General features: G+C 31.4%; 6 protein-coding genes across 7 annotated transcripts; 2 read left to right on the top strand and 4 right to left on the bottom strand.

Annotated features, from left to right (window-relative positions):
* Nucleotides 1-16: 16 nt before the first annotated feature.
* LOC124498752 (uncharacterized) lies at nt 17-1,461 on the bottom strand. The gene is made up of 3 exons (XM_047062547.2): nt 1,064-1,461; nt 746-1,001; nt 17-695 (listed from the first exon to the last, which is right to left on the bottom strand). The coding sequence occupies exons 1-3, from the start codon at nt 1,440-1,442 to the stop codon at nt 17-19; spliced, it is 1,314 nt and encodes a 437-aa protein (XP_046918503.2). The 5' UTR covers nt 1,443-1,461.
* A 588-nt stretch (nt 1,462-2,049) lies between these two features.
* On the bottom strand, nt 2,050-2,616 carry LOC142597532 (uncharacterized). The gene is made up of 3 exons (XM_075731076.1): nt 2,461-2,616; nt 2,242-2,388; nt 2,050-2,170 (listed from the first exon to the last, which is right to left on the bottom strand). The coding sequence occupies exons 1-3, from the start codon at nt 2,605-2,607 to the stop codon at nt 2,099-2,101; spliced, it is 366 nt and encodes a 121-aa protein (XP_075587191.1). The 5' UTR covers nt 2,608-2,616; the 3' UTR covers nt 2,050-2,098.
* A 225-nt stretch (nt 2,617-2,841) lies between these two features.
* On the bottom strand, nt 2,842-5,157 carry LOC124499323 (replication protein A 70 kDa DNA-binding subunit). 2 transcript variants are annotated; one of them, XM_047063215.2, is made up of 3 exons: nt 5,038-5,157; nt 4,631-4,946; nt 2,842-4,572 (listed from the first exon to the last, which is right to left on the bottom strand). In XM_047063215.2, exons 2-3 carry the CDS (start codon nt 4,944-4,946, stop codon nt 3,032-3,034), a joined length of 1,857 nt encoding a protein of 618 aa, XP_046919171.1. In that variant the 5' UTR covers nt 5,038-5,157; the 3' UTR covers nt 2,842-3,031. The 2 variants fall into 2 exon arrangements, with proteins under 2 accessions (XP_046919171.1, XP_046919170.1); XM_047063214.2 differs by having other exon boundaries at nt 4,631-5,065.
* Nucleotides 5,158-5,255: 98 nt separating this feature from the next.
* LOC124499325 (ATPase family AAA domain-containing protein 3) lies at nt 5,256-10,920 on the top strand. Its single transcript, XM_075731389.1, has 7 exons — nt 5,256-5,778; nt 5,848-7,406; nt 7,472-7,735; nt 9,399-10,093; nt 10,157-10,249; nt 10,322-10,461; nt 10,518-10,920. Exons 2-7 carry the CDS (start codon nt 5,854-5,856, stop codon nt 10,623-10,625), a joined length of 2,853 nt encoding a protein of 950 aa, XP_075587504.1. The 5' UTR covers nt 5,256-5,778; nt 5,848-5,853; the 3' UTR covers nt 10,626-10,920.
* On the bottom strand, nt 10,704-14,188 carry LOC124499322 (uncharacterized). Its single transcript, XM_047063212.2, has 2 exons — nt 12,036-14,188; nt 10,704-11,961 (listed from the first exon to the last, which is right to left on the bottom strand). The coding sequence occupies exons 1-2, from the start codon at nt 13,396-13,398 to the stop codon at nt 11,084-11,086; spliced, it is 2,241 nt and encodes a 746-aa protein (XP_046919168.2). The 5' UTR covers nt 13,399-14,188; the 3' UTR covers nt 10,704-11,083.
* A 367-nt stretch (nt 14,189-14,555) lies between these two features.
* On the top strand, nt 14,556-18,424 carry LOC124499321 (2-oxoadipate dehydrogenase complex component E1). Its single transcript, XM_047063211.2, has 4 exons — nt 14,556-15,068; nt 15,140-17,275; nt 17,347-17,868; nt 17,940-18,424. The coding sequence occupies exons 1-4, from the start codon at nt 14,987-14,989 to the stop codon at nt 18,149-18,151; spliced, it is 2,952 nt and encodes a 983-aa protein (XP_046919167.2). The 5' UTR covers nt 14,556-14,986; the 3' UTR covers nt 18,152-18,424.
* Nucleotides 18,425-22,885: the final 4,461 nt, after the last annotated feature.

The following is a 22,885-nucleotide window of genomic DNA, read 5'->3' as shown; positions in this document are numbered from 1 at the left end:
TTTGATATTTTTTCAATCAACCAATAGCGGTGGTTGGATAGATTTTATTCGTACGTTTTAATGGTGGACGGTTATTGATAGATTGTGCCGAACCATTTGATGATTTTGATGATGATGATAATTCATTTGTCGTCGTCGCCGCCGTAGTGATTTGTTCATTTGTTTCATCATTCGGTATCGACAATATTTCCGGTTGATGAATGATGATATTTTCATTTTTCTCATCATCCAATTTGATTGGTTTAATAATTACTTCATCATGATCATCATCATTATCAATGTTGTTGTCAATAATTGATTTTGGCTGATTATCAACAATTTTCGATACTTTATTTTCCGCTTCAATACGATTACGTTGTTGAATACGATTGATTCTTTTTTGCATTGTATCATTTTCTTTGGAAATTTGTTGCCGACTTTCTTGTTCAACACGTTCATTCAATGTTGACCATTGATTATCGATCCAACCCAATATCCATTTTAGACCAGAATCGATTGTCGTATCAATTTCGTGGCTGCCATTTTTATTATTATTATTATTGTTACCAGTTTGATTTTGTATAGCTGTCATTTTAGCCGATATTGAAACAATTTTCGTTATACACTGATATTTAGACATAATTTCATCGAAATTTGTAAATTTACATAAATCAATTTCATCCATTGCTTCGAATTTATCCTGTTTGTTTAGAAATCTGAAATCAGTTAGGTTAGCAGTCTCTCTGTTTTGAATCAATCAACATACATTAAAATTGGTTTGCCCAAAACCAATGGATTGGATGCCAGTTGCTGTAATAGCTGTTTCACTTCCAATATACGTTCCAGATCGGTTGAATCAATGACAAAAATGATGCCATGTACCAGTGAATAATAATTACGCCAAATGGAACGTATACGTACGCTGCCACCAACATCATAGAGAATAATTTTAAAACGATTCTGTCGTAAATGTAATTCATATTTTGAAAAACCAATCGTCGAAACAACATCATCCACCGATTCTAAAATTAAACCGGATGAAAAATTGAATAATTTTCATCGAAAAAAAAATTAATTCACATACCACCAGCTAAATGTAATGCCAATGTTGTTTTGCCAGCATTATCTAGACCAATTAATAATAATTTAACCAGCTCTTCATTACGATGATTACGATAATGATGATTCCATTGTTGTCCAATATGAAACCAATCACAGCCACAACAATTTAAATGTCGTTTTGGTCGCCATTTAGGTTTCATCATTATATTTTCATCATCATCATCATGATCAACCATTGTTGTCGTTGATGATGATGATGTTGTTGTTGATAATGATGTTTGATTCTCTGTTAATGATGAATTCATTGTCGTCGCCGTCGTAGCAGGTGTTGATGGATTTTTATTTTGTTGATCCGATGATGAACAATAAAAACAATAACGAAACAAAAATCTTTGTATCATTATTATCGATCATTGATGTGAACCGATTGTTTATTAATACAAAGAAATGGAAAAAAAAATTTCAACTGGTCAAAAATGGTGCAAAACAAAAATTCCAACACTACAAGTAGTAGTAATGGTTTGATGGTCATTTACACCGTTTACGTTTACGTTTATATGATGAATTTGTTTATTTTGTTTGCTGTGTGTGTGTGTAATGTGTGTTATATATATGAATGTTTCGGAACGGAAATTGGCTCATCACATTTTTCTGTGTGGTCAAAAATGTCTCTATATTCTTTTTTTTTGTTTTTTGTTCCAGAAACAACAACGACGAAAACAACAAGCTTTTCAAAAAAAAATGTCGCGTAACCATAGAAATGTAACCAATGAGACGAACCAAAATGAAAAAAAATAAACACCATTTACGACATAATTTCGTGTACATAATAATAATGGTTATTACATAATATATGTATGTATAAATATCGATCGATAAATTCAAGGTTTTTCAGACATACAAAAATCTATAAACAGCAACAACAACAATAAAGACGATAATTGAATTAAATTAAATTAATTATCAAGTAAAATTAACTTTTATTTTCATTTTGTAAATAAAATTCGTATTCGTATTAGGTTCATGGGTGATTTCGTCTTTTTCAAATTCAATTTAGCTAATCACGATCTTTAGTCCATTGTTTTACGATACGAAATCCATGTTCTGGATGTGCTTCATATTGTACAACCTTTGTTTGTGTGTGTGTGTGTTGAAATTAGTTTTTTTTTCGGAAATTAAATCAATCAATCAATGAATTACCTGCCATTTATTATTAGCATCAATATATGAATAAGCACCTGTAACATGACCAGGTGAATGACTCATTTCATGACGACTTAATGGATTCTGGTGATCATCGGCTACGAAACCAAAACGATAGCTCATAGGATGTCGTCCATTTAGACCCTTTATTTGACAAACCAGAAAAAAAACGATCAAAACAAAAAAAACCAATCAATATCATTATTATTAACATACCTGTTGATGATATTGAAACCGGCCAATCAATTTTGGATCATCTGTATCATCAAATTTGGATCGCATCTCAAACATTTCAATGGATTTTGGAATCAAACAAATTAGAATAATGAAAAAAGTATATCGAAAATTCACCATCATCATCATATATGGTGATTGGAGCAATGCAAATGACAAAATAAAATGAAATTTTTTTTTGCTTCTCAAACACGAAACACGAATTGATTTTCAATTTCAATTCGAGAAACAAATTTTTTGTTGTTGTTGTTCTATTTCAACCATTGAACCGTTACTGAACCGTAGAGATATCCTTTTCTCTCACCATCATCATCGATACCTGAAAATAGATTTTTGCCCAAAAAAAATAGTAAAATGAATAACTTTTTTCTCGGAAATGAAAAAACGAAAATTCGTGCATTTTATTTTCAATCAATCAACGGGTATATTATTTATTCATATAAATCATTATTAATGAATGCAAAAAAAAATTTCATTTTCTGACATTTTCTCTATTTGAGATTTTGAAATTTTGAAAAAAAAAGAAAAATTTTAAATTTTTCATCGTTGCTGTTTAAAGCTGACGTGACACAATTTCAATTGAGCGCAATAGTTTTGTCATTGTTGCTTTTGGTTTCAAAAAATAAATCTGTCCAACAGTATGACGAATACGATTTTCCCCATTATATTGTTCCAAACGTGAGTAGATACGGAAATTAAATTGTTTGAAACATAGTTCATCTACAATAGCATTGTAAAGATTTTGATCCTCTTCATATAACTGGACCAGTTCAGCTACAGATTTTCCTAGCAATTTTTCTGCTTGATCTTGAAATAAAGTTGCCCAGAATGAACCACTTGAATCACCTAACAATACACTGATCATTAAACGCCATTCAAATATAGCTGATGTTCGTTCACATTTAGAACAATGATAGGCACCAGTTCCATCAGTATCGGTTACTTTTTTCTGACATTTATTATAACCACATGCTTTGTAAAGTTGATTATGTATACGATTAAATGCATGAACAGTAGCTGTTGTATAGAAATTAAATGTTTCATCCAGTTTAAGCTTTTTCGGTATTATCTGTGCAATGAAATGATTCATTTGACAAATAGCCGGTGAATCCGATGTTTTTGATAATTGATTGAAATTTTCATTACCACTCAATGAACAATGCCAAGCTTCAAGTAGATTTTTTTCCGGCAAATCTGGATCAATTGAAATGTCTGTTGAATCACGAGCCGATAAGGTTTTACCTTTAAAATCACCAATCGATGCTCCTTTCAAAGCAAGAATCTGATCTGGTTGACCATTAAACATTTGCGCTTGTTCACCCCATAATGTCAATCGTGCTTCAGCTAATGATTTATCGACAATTATAATTTCACGTTTTATCAAGTCTTTTGATGTCTTTTTTGATGTTAATGTTTCAATTTCACCAACAGATCGGATAACTCCAATAACATCGACAGCACTATTAGCATCCTTATCGGCAATTGTTGCTAATGGAATGAATTTATAACGTAATTTCGGTGCTTCAATTTGGGCATCTTCACAAAGCTTAACAAAACTATTTTGTGTCAACGTAATTTCATAATCATTATTTACTGTAGAAAATTTTTTGTTAGCAGTTTTGATCATACCACGTCCAACATAATAGCAACGATCTTTCTGGATCAAATTATAAAAACGATCACATTCGTCATTGAAACAAGTGACACGTATTTCTCCAGTATCATCACAAAGGTCAAAGCTAAACAAACGACCTTGGCCGCGTTGATTGCTATAAGTGCGATGTGCACCTTTATGTATACACAATGCACGAATCATCCAAGAATTATAGAATGGTGTCAATACACTAATTGGACAAACATTTTCGGTTCGTATTTCAATATCACCAGCAGTAGCTTTCATTGGTGGCTTCTTTTGTGTTGAACTAGTCAATTGATTCATTGTGTTTCGAATGATTGTTGACGAAGAAGCACTGTCAGTCATAACAGAATCCGCCACAGCAGCAGCACTAGTATTACCAGATGTACCAGCAGAAGCAGCAGTATCAACCAGATCGATAGATTCATCTGGATCCAATTTTTTACCAACATCATTGCCTATTAAAATAAAAACAAAATTATAATATAAAATATTGAATATCTGAACTAAACAAACCATTTTTAATAATTTCCACTTTTTGAACCAAAATAACAGGAGTATTTTCCTTTTTCGGTATCGATGATACGGAATATTGTTCCAAACGTATTATAGTGAATTTATCCAATTGTCCTTGATTGAATAAATTTTCCATCTCTTCGGCAATCATGATGCAATGTTGACAAAGTGTACGACCATCAAATACTACTACACGTAAACGATTATTGGCCAACACTTTAGCACCCAATACCTGCACGATAGGCCGAAGATTTAAATTGCGTTGTTCAAGGATTAAATCCAATGAACCATCACTTAATTTGATACGATTGTCCATCTTTTTTCAAAAAAAAAAAATAATAATTTCGATCAATACTAGAGAATTAAAACAAAACCAATTCGAAATTCAATTGTCAAATCAAACACACTTGCTCGTATATCGTACTGTTGACTCACGAAAATTTGGAGGGAAAATGCCGACTCAATTCGAATTGGATAAGAAGTAGCATTAAAACAAGCGCGATATTCATTTTCAATCTATTTATTCAATATATTGATAGTGGTTAATAAATGTGTTGTAGAACCTACTGTACTCAATTTAGTTAGCAGTGACAACTCAAATGGTTGCGTTGGGTTGAAATTGCCATTTCATGTTTGTGTGTGTATTTTTTTTCAATTATAAATTAAAAAAACAATATATCATTGACAATGCAATTATTCATTTAATAATTATTGGATACAAGATCCCAAATTTAGAATTTATTAATGTTTGATTGATTTTTTCAAGATTTGTTTGCTCAAAACATTGTTTTGTTCACAATGTTTTGAGCATAAACAAAAATATATAACCATTCACAAATGAGATGACTGAATTTTGATCTCGACCAACACACGCACACATACCGAACTGAGTGAAACCAACACGTGTTTTTTCTTGGTTCATTATTTAATCATTTTTTTCGATTGTTACAAAAATACTTTTGCCCTTGTTGTCTATTTCATCGACATTATTTTCACATTTCGTCGTTTTGTCGATTATTATTCGCTCAAAAATAATCCATTTTCTATTTATCTAATAAATCTGATTGAATCATTTCCAAACCACTGCCTTTTGTTATTCAATTGCTCGGTAAATAATAATAATAATAATTTTCTTTAAGTTCTAAAATGTAAGTGGCTTTTTTCATTGAAATTATACATCTTTAAACTTTCTATTATGTTCATGTTCGAAATCTTAGATCAAAATGTCTTGGTTATTTGGCTATTCCAATCCACAGCGACCACCACAGCCACCAGGTATGCCTGGATCACCTGATGGTGGTGGTGGTGGTGTTTCAGGTGGTAGTGGTGGGGGAAGCGGTAGCGGTGGTTCTGGTGGCCTTTTAAATCTTTCCGGTAGCGGTGGTGGTAGTGGGAAAATGAATCCATATCAATTTGATTCATCTGCATTGGAACGTGCAGCAAAAGCAGCCAAAGAATTGGAACAATCTCGTTATGCAGAAGCTGCACTAGATTTAGCTCGACAACAGGAAACGACCAAACAGCTGGAATTACAGAAAACAATGAAAGAATATGAACAAGCAATGGCAAGCGCACAGATCGAAGCGAAAAAACAGGAACAAGAACATCGTCGACGTATGTTGGCAGAAGAATCAAAACAGGCTCAATTGAAAGCTCAATATGAAGATCAATTAGCACGAAAACGTTTCGAAGATCAACTGGCTCAACAAAGAGCAGCCAATGATGAAAATCTTAAACGTCAAGAAGAATCTGTAGCCAAACAAGAAGCTATTCGAAAAGCAACATTAGAAAAAGAGATGGAATTGCGTGCAGCAGCCGATGCTAAACGTATTGAAGCAGAAATTCGTGGCCAAGCACAAGCGGAACGACAAAATCGTGATATTCGACTGGAACAATTGAAGGCAAAAGCTGCCGAAGAACGAACAACATTATTGGAAGCTATAGTCACTGCTGGTGATGTATTCGGAAAAGGTTTTCGGGCATTCATTTCCGATTGGGAACGTGTATCAGCAACGGCTGTTGGTGTTACATTAATGGCAGCCGGCATATATACTGCTAAACATGGTATCGGTTTAGCTGGTCGTGTACTCGAAGCACGTGTTGGAAAACCATCATTAGTACGTGATACATCTCGTTTGAATATGATTGATGGCCTGCAACATCCATATAAAACAGTCAGACGATTAGCATTGAGTCGTAAACCAGCTGATGCATTAAGAGGTGTTATACTTGAACCAAGTCTTGAAGAACGTCTTCGTGATATTGCTATTGCTACGAAAAATACAAAGAAAAATGGTGGCCTTTATCGTAATGTATTGTTTTATGGTCCACCTGGTACGGGTAAAACGTTGTTCGCTAAACGTTTGGCTGAACATTCCGGTATGGATTATGCAATCATGTCCGGTGGTGATGTTGCACCAATGGGTCGTGATGGTGTTACAGCCATACATAAATTATTCAATTGGGCAACAACATCACGTCGTGGCCTTTTGTTGTTTGTCGATGAAGCTGATGCCTTTCTACGTAAAAGAGCTTCCGAAACTTTGAGTGAACATTTACGTTCAGCATTGAATGCCTTCCTATATCGTACGGGTGAACAATCTAATCGTTTTATGTTGGTATTAGCATCGAATACACCCGAACAATTTGATTGGGCCATACATGATCGTTTGGATGAATTGATTTCATTCAATCTACCAACATTATCTGAACGTGAACGTTTAGTACGGTTATATTTTGATAAATTTGTTTTGGAACCATCGGTTAGCCGTCGAAGGTAAGTAATTGGAATTCTGTTTTTCAATATTCATTGTTTTTGTATTTTTTTTTTTGCATAAACAGCCGGCTTAAATTGGATGTATTCGATTATGATTCCACTTGTACGGATATTGCCAAAAACATTGATGGTCTTTCTGGTCGTGAAATAGCCAAATTAGCTGTTGCATGGCAAGCATCAGCATATGCATCTGAAAATGGTATATTAACACATGAAATGATGATGGCCAAAGTAAATGATGCTATTGAACAACATCGTCGTAAAATGGAATGGCAAGCCGAAGAAGAACGAATTAAACGTTCATATCCACCATCGTCATCATCATCATCATTATCATCACCAACCAACTAATAATAATAATAATTTTAGAACCACAACGAGAAAAAAAAGTGTCCCGAAAAAACAAAAACAAAAAGCAAAAAGAAAAGATTGACAAACAAACAATGTTTACCGGTTTATAAATTTTCCATTTACACAACAACAACAAAAACAACATGGTACATAATATTATCAGTTTTTTTTTGGATTTAGGGCAATAATTTTTTTCGATTCGTGTGTGTGTGTGTGTGTATGTGTCTGTGTGTGTTTGTAGTTTATCCACCTACCTGTATAGTTTGTAGTTTCTTTCTAAATGATGTTTTTTTTTGTACGTTTCTCTTCTCAATTTTTTTTTTAAATGATATAATCAAATGATAATAAAAAAATTTCAATTATTGCTATTTTTTACAAATAAAAAATGAATTAAAAAAACACGTATTCTATGAACGGCATACACGAAAAAAAATTTATGAAAACAAAAAAAAATTCCATTTTTTTTTATTTATACACTGTGTGCATTGAAGAGAAAAGAAGAAGAAAAAATAAAGCAAAAACAAGAATTTTTTTTTGTGCTGTATCTTGTTCTGTGTGTATTTACTGTGTAAAGGTGGAAAGAATATCGAAAAAAAAAAATTTTTTTTCCTCTCACACGATCATTCATATATTCATCAAATGATAATTAGTGATTGTCAAAAAATAAATAAATATGGGATTAATATTATGGAATGTTTTAACGCCCAGATTCTATCTGGCATTGACTGCATCATCATTTTTTATTTCAATTTTAATTCTGGTAAGAATGTTGTTGTTTTTGGTTAAATTCTCAGATTAAACGTTCTGTTGTTGTTTTTGTTTTGCATTTCCAAAAAGCTTTTTGAATGGTGGTATTTTGCTAAATATGGAATATCATTTATCGAACAAATATTGATGAATATTCTGAATCCATTATTTGGTATCAATACGAATAATTCGAGCAACAACACTGTCAATAATAATATTTCACAACAAAATGGTACATTTTCCGGTGCAAATTCACAATCATCAATTGATTCAAATGAAAGTGATGATCAACAACAACAACAACCGCATCAGCAACAGCCTCAACATCAACAACAACAACAACAATCATCGATTGTTGATAATCGTCATCTAATGCAAGGACATATTTCATTAGGTATTTGTTGTGATGACCAAATTTTGCTTTTTTTATTAATGAAGAAATCTATTGATTGATTGAAATTTTTCTAGATTCAAAAGTATGGCGTAATCCAATGAGCTTGTTTCGTGGTTGTGAATATAATCGTCTAACAATGGCTATTAAACGTGAACCATTGACATTTTATGATATGAATCTATCGGCACAAGATCATCAAACATTTTTTACTTGTGATGGTGATCAAGGTCATAAGGACATGGAAAGTAAGTTGTTGTTGCGAATGATTTGTTTTTTTTTTGGAATAATTAAAGACAAAAATATTCCTAAATAGTAATGTTAACAGCATGGCGTGAACGTGACCCCGATGTTCGTATACGTTCAGCACATAAAGCATTAGAATCCAATCCTGATTGTGCACCGGCATTAATACTCTTGGCTGAAGAAGATGCCAAAACTGTATGGGAAGCGGAAAAAATTTTTCTTACAGCATTACGTGCAGCTGAATTACAATATCGAAAATCACCAACATCATCATCATCATCATCGCCATCAACAACATCGTCATCATCATCACCACAACAATCATCATTATCATCGCTAACAAATTCATCAAATCATCATCATCATCATCATCAAAATCATTATCAACAATCAACAATTGATGCACAACATCGGCGTGATTTAAACGTGTTGATCTATATACGACGAAGATTAGCAATGTGTGCACGTAAACTTGGTAAATTACGTGAATCAGTGAAAATGATGCGAGATTTGATTAAAGAATTTCCAATGATGAATCTATTTAATATACATGAGAATCTAATTGAAGCATTGCTAGAAATGAATGCCTATGCTGATGTGCAAGCATTATTGGCAAAATATGATGATATTAGTCTGCCAAAATCGGCAACAATTTGCTACACATCAGCCTTGTTGAAATCACGAAATATTGGTGAAAAATTCTCACCAGATAGTGTGGTGAAACGTGGATTATCGATGGCTGAAATGAATGCTGTGGAAGCTATACATCGTGCCGTTGAATTCAATCCACATGTACCAAAGTATTTATTGGAATCTAAAAAACTGATTTTTCCACCAGAACATATACTTAAACGTGGTGATAGTGAAGCAATTGCGTATGCATTTTTTCATCTTCAACATTGGAAACGTATTGATGGTGCATTAAATCTATTGGATTGTACATGGAAAGGAAGTTAGTTTAGTTTTTCTATTATTAGTATTTAGTAATTCATTAATAATAATCTATTCTATTTAGCATTTCGTATAATACCATTTCCATTGGAAAAAGGTCATCTATTTCATCCATATCTAACCTGTACTGAATGTACTGATCGTGAGCTTTTACCAGGTTTGTTTGTTTATTATTATATTATATAGACTCTGTTATAATTGATTCGAATATTTTTTTTTCTTCGTTTAGATTATCATGAAGTATCTGTTTATCCAAAAAAATCGATACCATTTTTCATACGATTCACTGCTAGTCTTTGTACATTGACGGCCATTATGACTTTTATATTTTATCAATATCCAGTACAAATTGTATTCATTGTTCAATCGGTAAGTTTGGTTGATTTTTCACCATTATTTTGTTAATTAATTTGCATTATTATTAGTATCTAAACTGGCTGAATGAATTGTCAATTTCCATAATGGATCGTTTGGAATTTATGTTACCAAATTGGGCATTTCAATGTTATTTGACCAAAAATTGTTGGCAATAAAAAAAAAAAATATGGTGAATAACCGATGATTGAATGAATGAATGGAAAATGCAATCAAGAAATACTCGTTATAATTGGTGGAGCAGGATAATTATTTATTTTATTTTTTTTTCAAAAAAAAAAGAAATCAAAACAAAATTATCATTATTATTAGCCATGGAAGAACAAAACAAACAAGACAAAAAAAATGACCACCGAAAACAAAAAAAAATTTCAACTATTCAAATATTTTTGAGTGAAAAAAAACCAGACAATATTTTTTGCATAAATAAAGAAATCTTTACAGAATTTTTCACTTTGTGTCTTGCTTGATAATTCATAAATTTTGGGTTAAATGATTCATGTGTGTGTGTGTGTGTGTTTGTGTTGGTTGGTTGGTTGGTTGATTGGTGTCCTATTTTTCTGTTTGTGTTTAAAGATTGTGTTTTTGCTCATATCTCTTGATTTTGTTTTCTTGTTCATTGCATCACTTCCAAATAAGATGGTTCACGATTTTTCATCTGTTTCGATGATCGAATCGATGATGAATGATGTATTGATGATGGTGTTGAATTACCATTATTAACACCGCCACCAGCACCAACACCACCGCCGCCGCCACCACTACCACCACCGCCACCACTGATGATAATGCCCGTATTCGGTGATGTTGTTGTTGATGATGTTATCGGTGTATTGGTTGTATTTGATCCATTATTATTATTACTATTATTAATATTAGATGTGATTGGCGTATTACTAGCAGTGATTGGCGTTACAATACCAGTTTCATGTACTTTTAATCCAGATCCATACATACGAATATAGTCATTTTCTTTTTGATTATTCAAATTATTCATATTATTTAAATTATGATTCAATAATGATTGTTCAGTACCATAAAAATATTGATTCGGTTCAGCATAACGTATTAGATTGGTAGCAGTGTTATTATTATTATTACTATTATCACCTTTATTACTATCGACTGTTTCATAAATATCATAAAAAACATCATTCGATTTACCACCACTAATACCGGTATTACTACCACCACCAACGCCACCACCACCGCCACCACCACCACCAACAATATTTAAACCCAATGCACCCAATCCAGTTTGATTGAAATTCATTTCAATATTATCATAATAATTTTCACCTTGCCATTCATTATGTGTGGATTCATCACCATTACTAGATTTGTCGCTTTTTTTAGTAATTTTTATATGTTTTGTATAGAATAAAAATAACAGGAATGATGCAAATAAAATTAGAAACAATAATGTTCCCATACAGATGATGATTACGATCAGATAATTTGGTGATTCAACAATTTCATTTGTTGGTTTTATATCTTCACCAAAAAAAAAAAAAAATTACAAAAAGGAAAAACGATGACAAGAAATTGTGGTAAAATTTTTTACTTACATTTACAAACCGGTTCCGTACCGGACCATGTCATATCACGTTTACAAGTGCGTGTATCCTTACCAACCAATATATAATCGACCGATGCACATGCATAAACAATTTCTGTACCATCAATAGCGTAAATAGTTTGATTTTCAATGAAATTATAATATCCTAATATAGCATCGACAACTAATGGATCTTTTTCCGTATCATTTTCATTGAAATTTCGACGATTATTTTTCATTATTTTCTCTATAGGACAATTACGTATCGGTGTACAACGTGGTTTTGTTCCATTCCAAATCATATCACCAATACATTTTTGATGATTGACAAAATTTTTATATTTATTCGGTGTTACATCTTTCCATTGATTGTCCAAACAATCAATAATGTAATTACGATATTCTTGCCGCACACGATAAGTTTGACCAAAATCTGTTTCTGGTTCACCGCATATTGGATCACTTTCATTGCCATAAACACTACCGAAAAATATTGCGGCCAGTTCATGTGGAAGATTATGTGAACTTTTTGTGCGCATTATCATATAATTATTTGGAGTATCTAGATCACGTTCAAGATCTTGATAGGAATGTGCTTCACAAGTGAAATATGAATCAATACGATTACCATTATCACGCCATGCATTACTGTTTTGATAATCCAAATTACATGTTCTATATGGACTGATTTCGACATCAATATAGAATGAAAAATTATTCTTGATCGCCTGATCTAATAATGTGAAATTGATGAAATTAAAATTAACACGAACAAATAATTTCACTGCTGGTCTAGTGAAATTTAATTTCCACATAAATTCATGATCATTGGTCACACGTAATTTGTGATCAGGATATCGTTGTGCTAAAAATGAATTTGGAAGATGTTTCTCCATTTTTGTTAGATTTATATTACGATAATGAAATTTTTCAATCGGTAATCCAAATGACATGTCCAACAATTTAGCATCATTCAATACGACATTATTCAAAAAATCACCACAACGTGCTGGTGGTCCAACCCATACACCATTGACACATTTACGCATCTGTGGTGGTGACCAATAATCACTACATTGAAATGATACTGTTTCACCTTCTTCATATACAGATTTTTCTTCAGGTATAATTTTTGACCGATATGGTTTACCAGGAAAACCACAATTGGCACGTAATTCTAATGATTGTATTAATGATAATTCGTTGATAAACAACGATAATATTATGATTAACATTTCAAACATTTTATTGATCATTATTATTCGTTTTTTTTGTTGTTGTTGTTGTCGATTTAGATTGTTTGTTGTTGTTGTAGTTGTTTGCCTTACATAATGATAATTGTTGTTGTTGTTGTTGATGACGAATGAAAACATTTTGTTTACATAACAAGACACATTAATTTAAAAAAAAACCACAAACACATGCACAGAATTAGAATCACAATTATCACTAATTGATTATAACGAATTACAAAGAAAAAAAAATCAATCAATCAAACGTAGCCCAACATCGATTAAATGATCAAAACAATTGATGACTGAAACGGAAATTATTTTATTTTTTCAAGAAATGCAAAAAAAAAAAATTTCACTTTACAATTAAATTTACAAAATTAAAAAAAAAAATACAAAACTTTGGCCAACTAAACACAACAAACTGGCAGATCATCCATACAATGTTTTGGTTGATATATTGATGTGTGATGATTATGATCGCAAAAAAGGAAATCCAGGATATTGATTTGTCGAGCAAACAACTTTTTTTTTGTTTCGTTTTTGAATAATAATAAAAAACTTGATTTCCTGTAAATTTTTTTTTCTACTTTTGTTAAATAAATTTTGCAGATGATGATAATGATGATGATGATGATGTCGTTTATTACACTCCATTTTGTGTGTGTGTGTGTGTGTGTGTGTGTGTGGCTATTAGGTGCATTGATTGAATGTTTTTTCCAATAGCGTTCATTTTTAGCGTGTATTTTTGCACAGATTTATATACCAATATACTAATATAATATATATATCAGTTATGTATATATTTTCATAGTAATAATTATGGGAAACAAACAAAAAAAAATTGGAATAAATACGTCGATTGTGTGTGTGTGTGATTGATTATCACTTCCACAATTGAACTCGAATTATATAAATTCAGTTTATAAATGATCAAAATCGAAAAAAAAGAAAATTTTTTTTTTCATAATTTCAATTTCAATTCGTTTTTTTTTTCATTGATCACGTTGTTTGATTTCATTTTATTTTGACATTTTTTTTGTTTTTTTTTTTTTTTTTTTTTTTTGGTTTTTGGTTTTTTTTATCTCTTACTGTCGTTGTTTGCTGTTGTTGGTGTTGGTGTCGGTGTGTGGTTGTTGCAATTTTTTTTTGTTTTTGTTTTTTTTTATGCATTCAGAAAAAAAATTGATAATTTCTGTTGTTGCAATCAATTAAATGAACTTGAATATTCTGATTCATAAATCTCTGACTATGTCCAGAGAATGGTCACGAGAATAGTTTTTTTTGTCGTTGTTGTTGTTGTTGTTGTTGAATGTCATTTTTTCAAAAAAAAATAACAAAAACAAAACTGCCATTTTACTAGTGGAAGTTGTAATGTTGTCAATCTTTTGACCATTTGGTTGAACGATTTTTTATTATAACACATCAACAATTATTACCAAAAGATGGCAAAAACAACCATCGAAAGATGGCGTTGTTTGTTTTTATTTATCTTTGGTTAAATCAAATGATTTTGCCGTTGTCCCTTGCTGTTGCTGTTGATTGATAACATCATTTGATTTTGTGATAACAAAATGATGCGAAAAAAAAGAAAAGAGATCAGCTGATGATCATTATTGATATACTTGGAATACATTTTTTTGAAGGTTGTTTTTCTTGAGAGTTTTCTTGTTCAATTGTATATTTCAGTGTGGGTGTGTATGTGTGTGTGTGTAAGGAATAGAAAAAAATGTGGCCTCAATTATCATCATTGACATCATCAAGGTTAATTGTTCATCAAATATCCAGAAGATTTTATCATCCAGTCAAAGGTTAGGTGAGATGGTTATGAATAAATGATTTGAATCAATTTTTTTTTCTGTTGACTTTGAATTTCATTCAGGTATTTTCGGTAATACACAACCATATCGTTTGAATATTGATGAATGGTCACAAAATCAACAGGTTGATAATGGATTACCATTGTCTTATTCGATGGTGAAACAAGCATTTCAAAAACGTGGACATCTTCTCTGTCAATTAGATCCATTGTCATTGGCAAATCTAACCGATGTTGATCCAATCACTGATTCAAACAACAATGATTTTCATCAATTCACACAGAAATTAAGTCCAATTTTGGGTGTTAATTTGGAAAAATTTCTGGATAGTGAACCTGTTGCATCATCAGTGGACAAGAAAGAATTTATTCATCATTTATTCAACATGTATTGTAGAAATATTGGTTTTGAATTTGATCATGTATTATCATTTGATGAAAAAACGTGGTTTGCAAAACAAATTGAACGTGAACATGAAAATCCGCTGCCATTCGATAATACAGAATTGGTGGCAAAAGATTTACTAATAACCGAAGCATTGGATCATTTTCTTGCGCGAAAATTTCAATCAGTCAAACGTTATGGTTGTGAAGGTGCTGAAACAATGATTATTTTTATTGATGAATTATTACGATTATTACAACAAAATGACCAAAGCGAAAATGGTGATTTTATGAATGAACTAATAATTGGAATGCCACATCGTGGACGTTTAAATTTATTGGTAAATAAACTACAATATCCAGCTAAAGCATTATTTCATAAACTATCTGGACGTGATGAATTTGATTTTCAATATAATAATCGTAAATCATCAACAATGATTATTGGTGATGTATTATCACATCTTTATACACAAATTGAATTCGAAAAGAATCTTGTGGCAACATTATTACCGAATCCATCGCATTTAGAAGTTGTTGCGCCAATGGTTTGTGGTTATAGTCGTGGCCAAATGATGCATAAACGTATTGGTCCATATTCTTGGAATACTGATGATGTCAGTAAATTTTCCAATATTCTGCCATTACAAATACATGGTGATGCATCATTCACTGGACAAGGTATTATAATGGAAACATTGGCATTAGCAAATGTTGAACATTATATGACAAATGGATCAATACATCTTGTGGTTAATAATCAGGTTGGCTATACAACTCCTGGCCGTATGTATCAATCACGTTCATCATTATATTGTACGGATCCATTGAAAATGATCAATGCACCAATAATACATGTTAATGGTGATCATCCTGATTTGGTTGCACGTGCAGCACGTTTAGCATATAATTATCGGCAAAAATTTCGAAAAGATGTTGCAATCAATCTTGTTTGTTATCGTCGTTGGGGCCATAATGAATTGGATGATCCAACATTTACGAATCCAAAAATGTATGAAAAAATTCATTCAAGAAAATCAATACCACGATCATATGCTGAAAAAATTGAAATGTCACAAGAAAAAATTACAGCAATTATTGATGAATATAATCAAATGCTTAATGATTCATTGACGAATGTTAATGAATATAAACCACCATCGGTACCGGTGATCATATCGAATGCGAAAAGTTTATGGAAAGATGTTCAATGGCCAAGCAGTGATCATATAACTAGATGGGATACATCTGTACCAGAAGCATTATTAAAACATATTGGTCGTGTTTCCACCCAATCACCAAATGATTGGAATCTACATAAAACATTGAAAAAAGTTTTCGATGATCGTTCAGCACGTTTTAATTCGGGTAAAAATCTTGATTGGTCATTGGCCGAAACATTGGCATTTGGTTCATTATTATATCAAGGATATGATGTACGAATATCTGGCCAGGATGTTGGACGTGGTACATTTAGCCAACGACATTGTATGATTGTTGATCAATCAACAAATGATGTTCATGTACCATTGAATGATTTGGCCAATGAACATCAAGATTATTTACCATGGAAAAATGATAATATTGGTCAACTTGAAGTTTGTAATTCAATTCTATCCGAAGAGGCTGTTATGGCCTATGAATATGGTCTTAGTTTAACCACTTCAAATGTATTGGCCATTTGGGAGGCACAATTTGGTGATTTTTTCAACGGTGCTCAAACAATTATCGATACACTTGTTTCAAGTGGTGAAGGCAAATGGCTTTTACAAAGTTCATTAACATTATTATTACCAAATGGTTATGATGGTGCTGGTTAGTTTTTTCTGAATCGATCACTTTTTTCGATTGATTAATTAATTCATTTTTTTCCAATCAATTTACAGGACCTGAACATACATCAGCAAGATTAGAAAGATTTTTACAGATTTCAAATTCATCTGAAACAGAAATCGATTCCGATAATGTTAATTGGTCAATCATTTATCCAACAACACCGGCACAATATTTTCATTCATTACGGCGACAAATGATACGACCATATCGTAAACCATTGGTAGTAATGGGGCCAAAAATGCTTCTACGACATCCACGTTGTCAATCGAATATTGAAGATCTTTCTATGGAACGATCACATTTTGCACCGGTACTAGATGATCCTGTACATTATATGCCTACACATTGTTTTCAAATTGATCCAATCGATATGAAAAATACCGTATCGAATGTTAAATCAATAATATTCTGTTCAGGTAAACATTATTATACATTGGAAAAACAACGGCAACATCTTTTCGGCGATGATCAGTCAAAATTATCATCAATAGCAATTGTACGTATCGAAGAATTATGTCCATTTCCAGCAGCTGAATTAGTGGCCATTTTAAAACGTTATCCAAATGCAAAAAGTTAGTGTGAACAAAAACAAAAACCATTGACATTTTAAAACAATCATATATCCATCTTTATTTTCAAACAGATCTAATCTGGAGCCAAGAAGAACATCGTAATATGGGTGCATGGACATTTATACGGCCACGTTTTCAAAATATTTTACATCAAACCAAATTGCAATATGTTGGACGTGGACATTTGGAAGCACCAGCTGTAGGTTTAGCCAGTGTACATCGAAAAGAAATCGATACCATTCTGACGCAAACATTTGATCTATGTCAATTATCGGCAAAATGATTAAAGTGGAAAAAATTTTCCAGAAAAAATGAATCAAAATAATCCAACCTTTTTTTCAATTTTGCTTTTGTCTCTTAGTACTACACATACACACACACACACACACACCGACACATAAACAAAAGAAGTCGCTAAGTCTCTGACGTTCATCTGAAATTTCAAAAAAAAAAACAACAACCAACCATTTATTCAACCAGAAAAATGGACAAAAATACGATGATGATGATGATGAAAAACTATAAAAATAAAGTGAATCAATCAATCGTGATGTGATGGCAGTTAGTGTACACAATCAATCAATCACAATCACAAAGCGTCAATCGGTGAACAGCCAAAAATTTAAAAAAAAAGACGACAACAGTCAATCCAACAACAATAAAGAAAATGTCGATCAAAATCAATCGATTTGAAAAGAAAAAAAAAGAAGAAAAAATCAAGATCAAAAATTTAAAATAAAAAATCCCAAAATCCAGCAGCAACGGCAGCAGCTACTGTATTTTTAATAGCTTAGCTTCAGAAAAAAAAACTATAAAGGTTGACATTTTTTTTCCACTGCAATTTGTTGTTGTCTCCGGTTTTTTTTCCAATTTTTTTTTTTCATTTTTGTTTTGTTTCTTGGATTTTTTTTTTCTCTTCATCAACAACAACAAAAAAAGATCTTAAAATGCCGACAACTTGCATATGGCTTGTTGCATACTCCTCCTTTTTTGACCATTTTATTTATTGACCAGAAACAAAAAAAAAAATACAAATTTCATGCATTGAAGAGAGAAAAAAAAATTGATAGACTCATTTCTCTATCGATGACGATGAAAAGTTGAGATTGTCAATTCAATTCAATTCAATTCATTCAGTCATACAGTCAGTCAGTCAGTCATTCAGTCAGTCACACAGTCAGTAATTCATTCAAGTTCAAGTCTCAGTCAAAGGTCTATTTTGGTTTTTTTCTCAGATTTTGTTTCGTTTCCCCACTATTGTTGTGTGTTAAATGGTAAAAAAAAATCAACAGCAGCAGCAGCGGTGTCGGCAATCATCGATCGATCGATATGTGAACATTATAGCTCGATTATTTCAATGGCGGCAATAATTTTTTTTTCTCTTGGCTTTTTTTCGGCACTAGTTGCAGTAGTAGTGTTAAATTATTGAATCAATTTTTTTTTCATTCATTTGGGGGGTAAGAGGTGGAAAATATTGTCCTATACATGTCACACACACACACACACACACACCCCTACCCAGGGGTAGAAAATTGTTGTTGTAATTGTCGCCGTTGTTGTTGTTGTTGTTGTTGTGACAAAGGGTTTTTTGCGGTTTTTTCTCTCTTTCTCAATCAAATGAATCAATTGGAAAAAAAATTTTTTTTTTGAATTGAAAAAAAATGCAATTTGTCAACTACTACTACTAATATTTTTAATGGATTTTTCCGACTATTCGTTTTTTTATTTTGAAATAAAATGACAAAATTTCAAGTGCCCACTAATAATTTTGCTCCTGTTTTTTCATTTTTCATTCGTTGATGGTTCATCAAACTCTTTCAATTTTTTTTTCGTTCCACTATCTTCATTTTGAATTTCAATATTTTATTCATTCATTCAATCAATCAATCAAATATCGTCGACAACAACAACAACAACTCGTTATTGCTTGACATTTTCCGCTTTCTCTCTCTCTCTCTCTTGCCTACCACATTACATATTCTATTATCTCAATCAAAGCTATTGTTGTTGTTGTTGTTGTGGCAAAATAAAAATGTTGTATAAAATCAACACAACATTATTGTTGCTAGCTCTACCGATTGATTGATTGATTGATTGACTGTTTATAATGATTCTTAGCGGAAAAAGAAAAAAAAGAAGACGGCGACTACGGCGACGACGACAACGATGACGACGACGATTTGTTTCGTCTAAATAGAAAAATAAAGGCAGATCAAATATATAAAATTTCCGGTAAAGTTTCTTTCTTGGTGAGTAAAATCATATTTAAAAACAAGATTTAGCTTGATTTCCATTTTTACCCGTGAATCAATTGATTCAAATTAATTTGATTTCACAATCGATGCATTCCATCCGATCAATGAAAATGGAACATCGATCCAAGAGAAAGAGATATTCGAAGTGTTAATAAATCGTAAATATATATATTCCATTCATTTTATTTTCTGGTGTAAACAAAATAATCAGCCTGAAATGGTGGCCCAAAAAAAACGAACCCAAACCAGCCTTTTTCTTTTTTTTTCCTTCCTAACTACAATTGGAAATTGGTATTATAAATGAACCGTTGTTAATTGAAACCAAATTTTTAATCCTCACAATCATTCATTCATTCATTCATTCATCCATTTCATATGTTTTGGTGGATTTTTTTTTCTTTTGGCTTAAAAAAAATACGAGCATTTCAAGTCATTCAAGTCATTTTGATCAAGTCACAATATTATAATAGTATTGAATGCTTAAAGTTTAAGGTAACCTGCAGTGTAACGACGATTAACATGATAATGAATGATTTTTTTGTGTGTGTGTGTGTGTGTGTATGATCCATAACAAAACCGAACCAATAGGCCTCCTCCTGCTTTTGCCTTTAAAAACCTTAAACGATTCCATATCAATCGATTTTGGTCGGTTATTTACCATCATCATCATCATCATCATATATTGGTGTGTGAAGTAGAAACAAATTAATATATGCAAATTGAAAATCTACCAAAAAAAAGTTGAAATGGTGAAAATAAAACTTGCTAATTTTTTTTTCTCGTTTCGTTCGTTTTTTTTTTTGATCCCATGGTGATGACAATTTGTTGCTTATACAAAACAAACAAAATGAGAAAGAAAATTTAATGAAAAAAAAAATGTTTTTTTTTCTGGGAAATTTTCTGTAAAAATGATGACCGACATTGACTTGTTTGACTTGAATGAAAAAAAATCAAATCTCTATTTCTCTCTCTCTCTCTCTCTCTCTCTCTCTCTCTCTCTCTCTCTCTCTCTCTCTCTCTCTATCGCATTTTTCAAGTGTCATTCATCTTCATTATCATTATTGATAGATCCTTGGATGAATGAATGAAAAAAAATGGCGATTGATCCAAAATCTTGATCTTAATCAATTACAATTGTGTGTCTACTACTACAACTACCTAAGTTGGATGGTGTAATTTGTGGCCAACTTTTTCTGGCTGATAAATGAATTCACCGTTCAATTCAAGTGGTAACCCAGGTTATAAGTTTGATAAGATAAGAAACTTATCCGTAAGACGACGATGACGACAATGATTTTTTTTTTACTTACTCACTTATCAATCATTTCAATCTTTATTATTTCTCAGGTTTTTTTTTGTTCTGAAAAAAAATCAAACACAATAACTGAAACAATTTTTTTCTCGGAAATGATAACAACAACAACGAAAAAATATTCGGCTCAATGATTATTGTCCAGGAATCTATAGAGCCAAAATTGCTTTTATTCTTCATTTCATCATCATCATCATCATTTTTTTTGTAATTTGACCACCACTACCTTGTCAAAAAAAAAAACTACTGTTCATTTTTTTTCTATATATGATCCATTAGACGAAAACGTTCCGTATGTCACCATTTATCATTTATCTGAATGCTGAATTTGAGTTCTCAATCGGATTTTATTGAAAAAAAAAAAATTTTTTTTCTTTCTCATTTGCATTTTTTAACTTTATTTTTTTTTTCGTTCAATTTTCAATCATACTTGAATTTGATTTTTTTTTGTTGTTTGAAAATCCTTTAAATAGGTTGCATAATCTCTTCTCAATCTCATTTTATATTTATTTATTTATCTATTCAATGAAAAAAGATAATTTTCATTTTTGAAAATTTTTTCAGCTAATCAGCTCTGTGTATATACAGTACTATACTATATATTGTTAAAATCAATAACAACATACAATACTTGATTAGTCCATTGTAAATTTACCACTATAGACCACTGTGTGATCCCATTTGAGATCTTCTTCTTCATAATAATAATAATGGTTTTCTTAAAGTTGAATTGTCATAATTGTTTCATTGTCTGGTTGTGTGTATGTGTGTTTTTTTTTACGCTTTAAGTAAGTTCCATGAAGTAAAAGAAGAAGAAGGAGAAAAAGAAAACAAAAAGACGAACAACATGGCTTAAATGCTAATTACAAATTACCAGGTGATTTTTTTTTCGTTCATTCTTTTTCTTTTGTCATTTATCAGAATGAGAAAATGAATGTTGACGAAGAAAAAGTCAAAATCGTTAAAGATAAGAATCATACTATTGCTACTACTAAATCCATCTCATTCATAAATTCTTTGAATTCATTTTTTTTTCTGAATGAATTCTCTCTGAAATTAGTCAACAGTGTGTGTGTGTGATTAACAACAACAACAACAACAAAAACTTTTACTTTTGACTTTTTGTTTTCTCATGGATTTTTTCAATTTTCCATTTTGCTTTTAATTTTTTTTTTTTTTTTTTTTTTTTTGATGAAACTTTAATTTTGTTCGAATCAATCACGTGGAAATCAAAGAAATAATACCATGAATCCAGGAGAGAGAAAAAGAGAAAAAAAATTGTTCAGGATTTAAGAATTTAAATCAAAAAATTGAAAAAATGTATTTTTGTTGTTGTTGTTGTTGTTGTTCAGAAAAAACTTTTCGCGCAAGTTATCGTTTTTTTTACTGTTTATAGGGTTTTTTTTTGTTGCATATGCATAAACAAATGGCGTGACATTTCACACTGAAT

The sequence above is a fragment of the Dermatophagoides farinae genome, chromosome 5, assembly GCF_024713945.1.
Source record: "Dermatophagoides farinae isolate YC_2012a chromosome 5, ASM2471394v1, whole genome shotgun sequence".
Classification (NCBI taxonomy): domain Eukaryota; kingdom Metazoa; phylum Arthropoda; class Arachnida; order Sarcoptiformes; family Pyroglyphidae; genus Dermatophagoides; species Dermatophagoides farinae.
Note: the sequence above shows the minus strand (reverse complement) of the source record. Positions and strands in the feature narration are given on the sequence as shown.

Excerpts from the sequence above, each read along its gene's own strand:
- LOC124499321 (XM_047063211.2), top strand. The coding sequence starts at position 14,987 with ATGTGGCCTCAATTATCATCATTGACATCATCAAGGTTAATTGTTCAT. Across the intron at positions 15,069-15,139 it reads ATTTTATCATCCAGTCAAAG|GTATTTTCGGTAATACACAA; the intron begins GTTAGGTGAGAT and ends AATTTCATTCAG. Across the intron at positions 17,869-17,939 it reads ACGTTATCCAAATGCAAAAA|ATCTAATCTGGAGCCAAGAA; the intron begins GTTAGTGTGAAC and ends ATTTTCAAACAG.
- LOC142597532 (XM_075731076.1), bottom strand. The coding sequence starts at position 2,607 with ATGATGATGATGGTGAATTTTCGATATACTTTTTTCATTATTCTAATT. Across the intron at positions 2,389-2,460 it reads GGTTTCAATATCATCAACAG|GGTCTAAATGGACGACATCC; the intron begins GTATGTTAATAA and ends TGTCAAATAAAG. Across the intron at positions 2,171-2,241 it reads ATGCTAATAATAAATGGCAG|GTTGTACAATATGAAGCACA; the intron begins GTAATTCATTGA and ends ACACAAACAAAG.
- LOC124499323 (XM_047063215.2), bottom strand. The coding sequence starts at position 4,946 with ATGGACAATCGTATCAAATTAAGTGATGGTTCATTGGATTTAATCCTT. Across the intron at positions 4,573-4,630 it reads AGTGGAAATTATTAAAAATG|GCAATGATGTTGGTAAAAAA; the intron begins GTTTGTTTAGTT and ends TTATTTTAATAG.
- LOC124499322 (XM_047063212.2), bottom strand. The coding sequence starts at position 13,398 with ATGTTTTCATTCGTCATCAACAACAACAACAACAATTATCATTATGTA. Across the intron at positions 11,962-12,035 it reads TACGGAACCGGTTTGTAAAT|ATATAAAACCAACAAATGAA; the intron begins GTAAGTAAAAAA and ends TTTTTGGTGAAG.
- LOC124499325 (XM_075731389.1), top strand. The coding sequence starts at position 5,854 with ATGTCTTGGTTATTTGGCTATTCCAATCCACAGCGACCACCACAGCCA. Across the intron at positions 7,407-7,471 it reads CCATCGGTTAGCCGTCGAAG|CCGGCTTAAATTGGATGTAT; the intron begins GTAAGTAATTGG and ends TTGCATAAACAG. Across the intron at positions 10,462-10,517 it reads TTGTATTCATTGTTCAATCG|TATCTAAACTGGCTGAATGA; the intron begins GTAAGTTTGGTT and ends CATTATTATTAG.
- LOC124498752 (XM_047062547.2), bottom strand. The coding sequence starts at position 1,442 with ATGATACAAAGATTTTTGTTTCGTTATTGTTTTTATTGTTCATCATCG. Across the intron at positions 1,002-1,063 it reads GGCATTACATTTAGCTGGTG|AATCGGTGGATGATGTTGTT; the intron begins GTATGTGAATTA and ends GTTTAATTTTAG. Across the intron at positions 696-745 it reads TTGGGCAAACCAATTTTAAT|ATTTCTAAACAAACAGGATA; the intron begins GTATGTTGATTG and ends AACTGATTTCAG.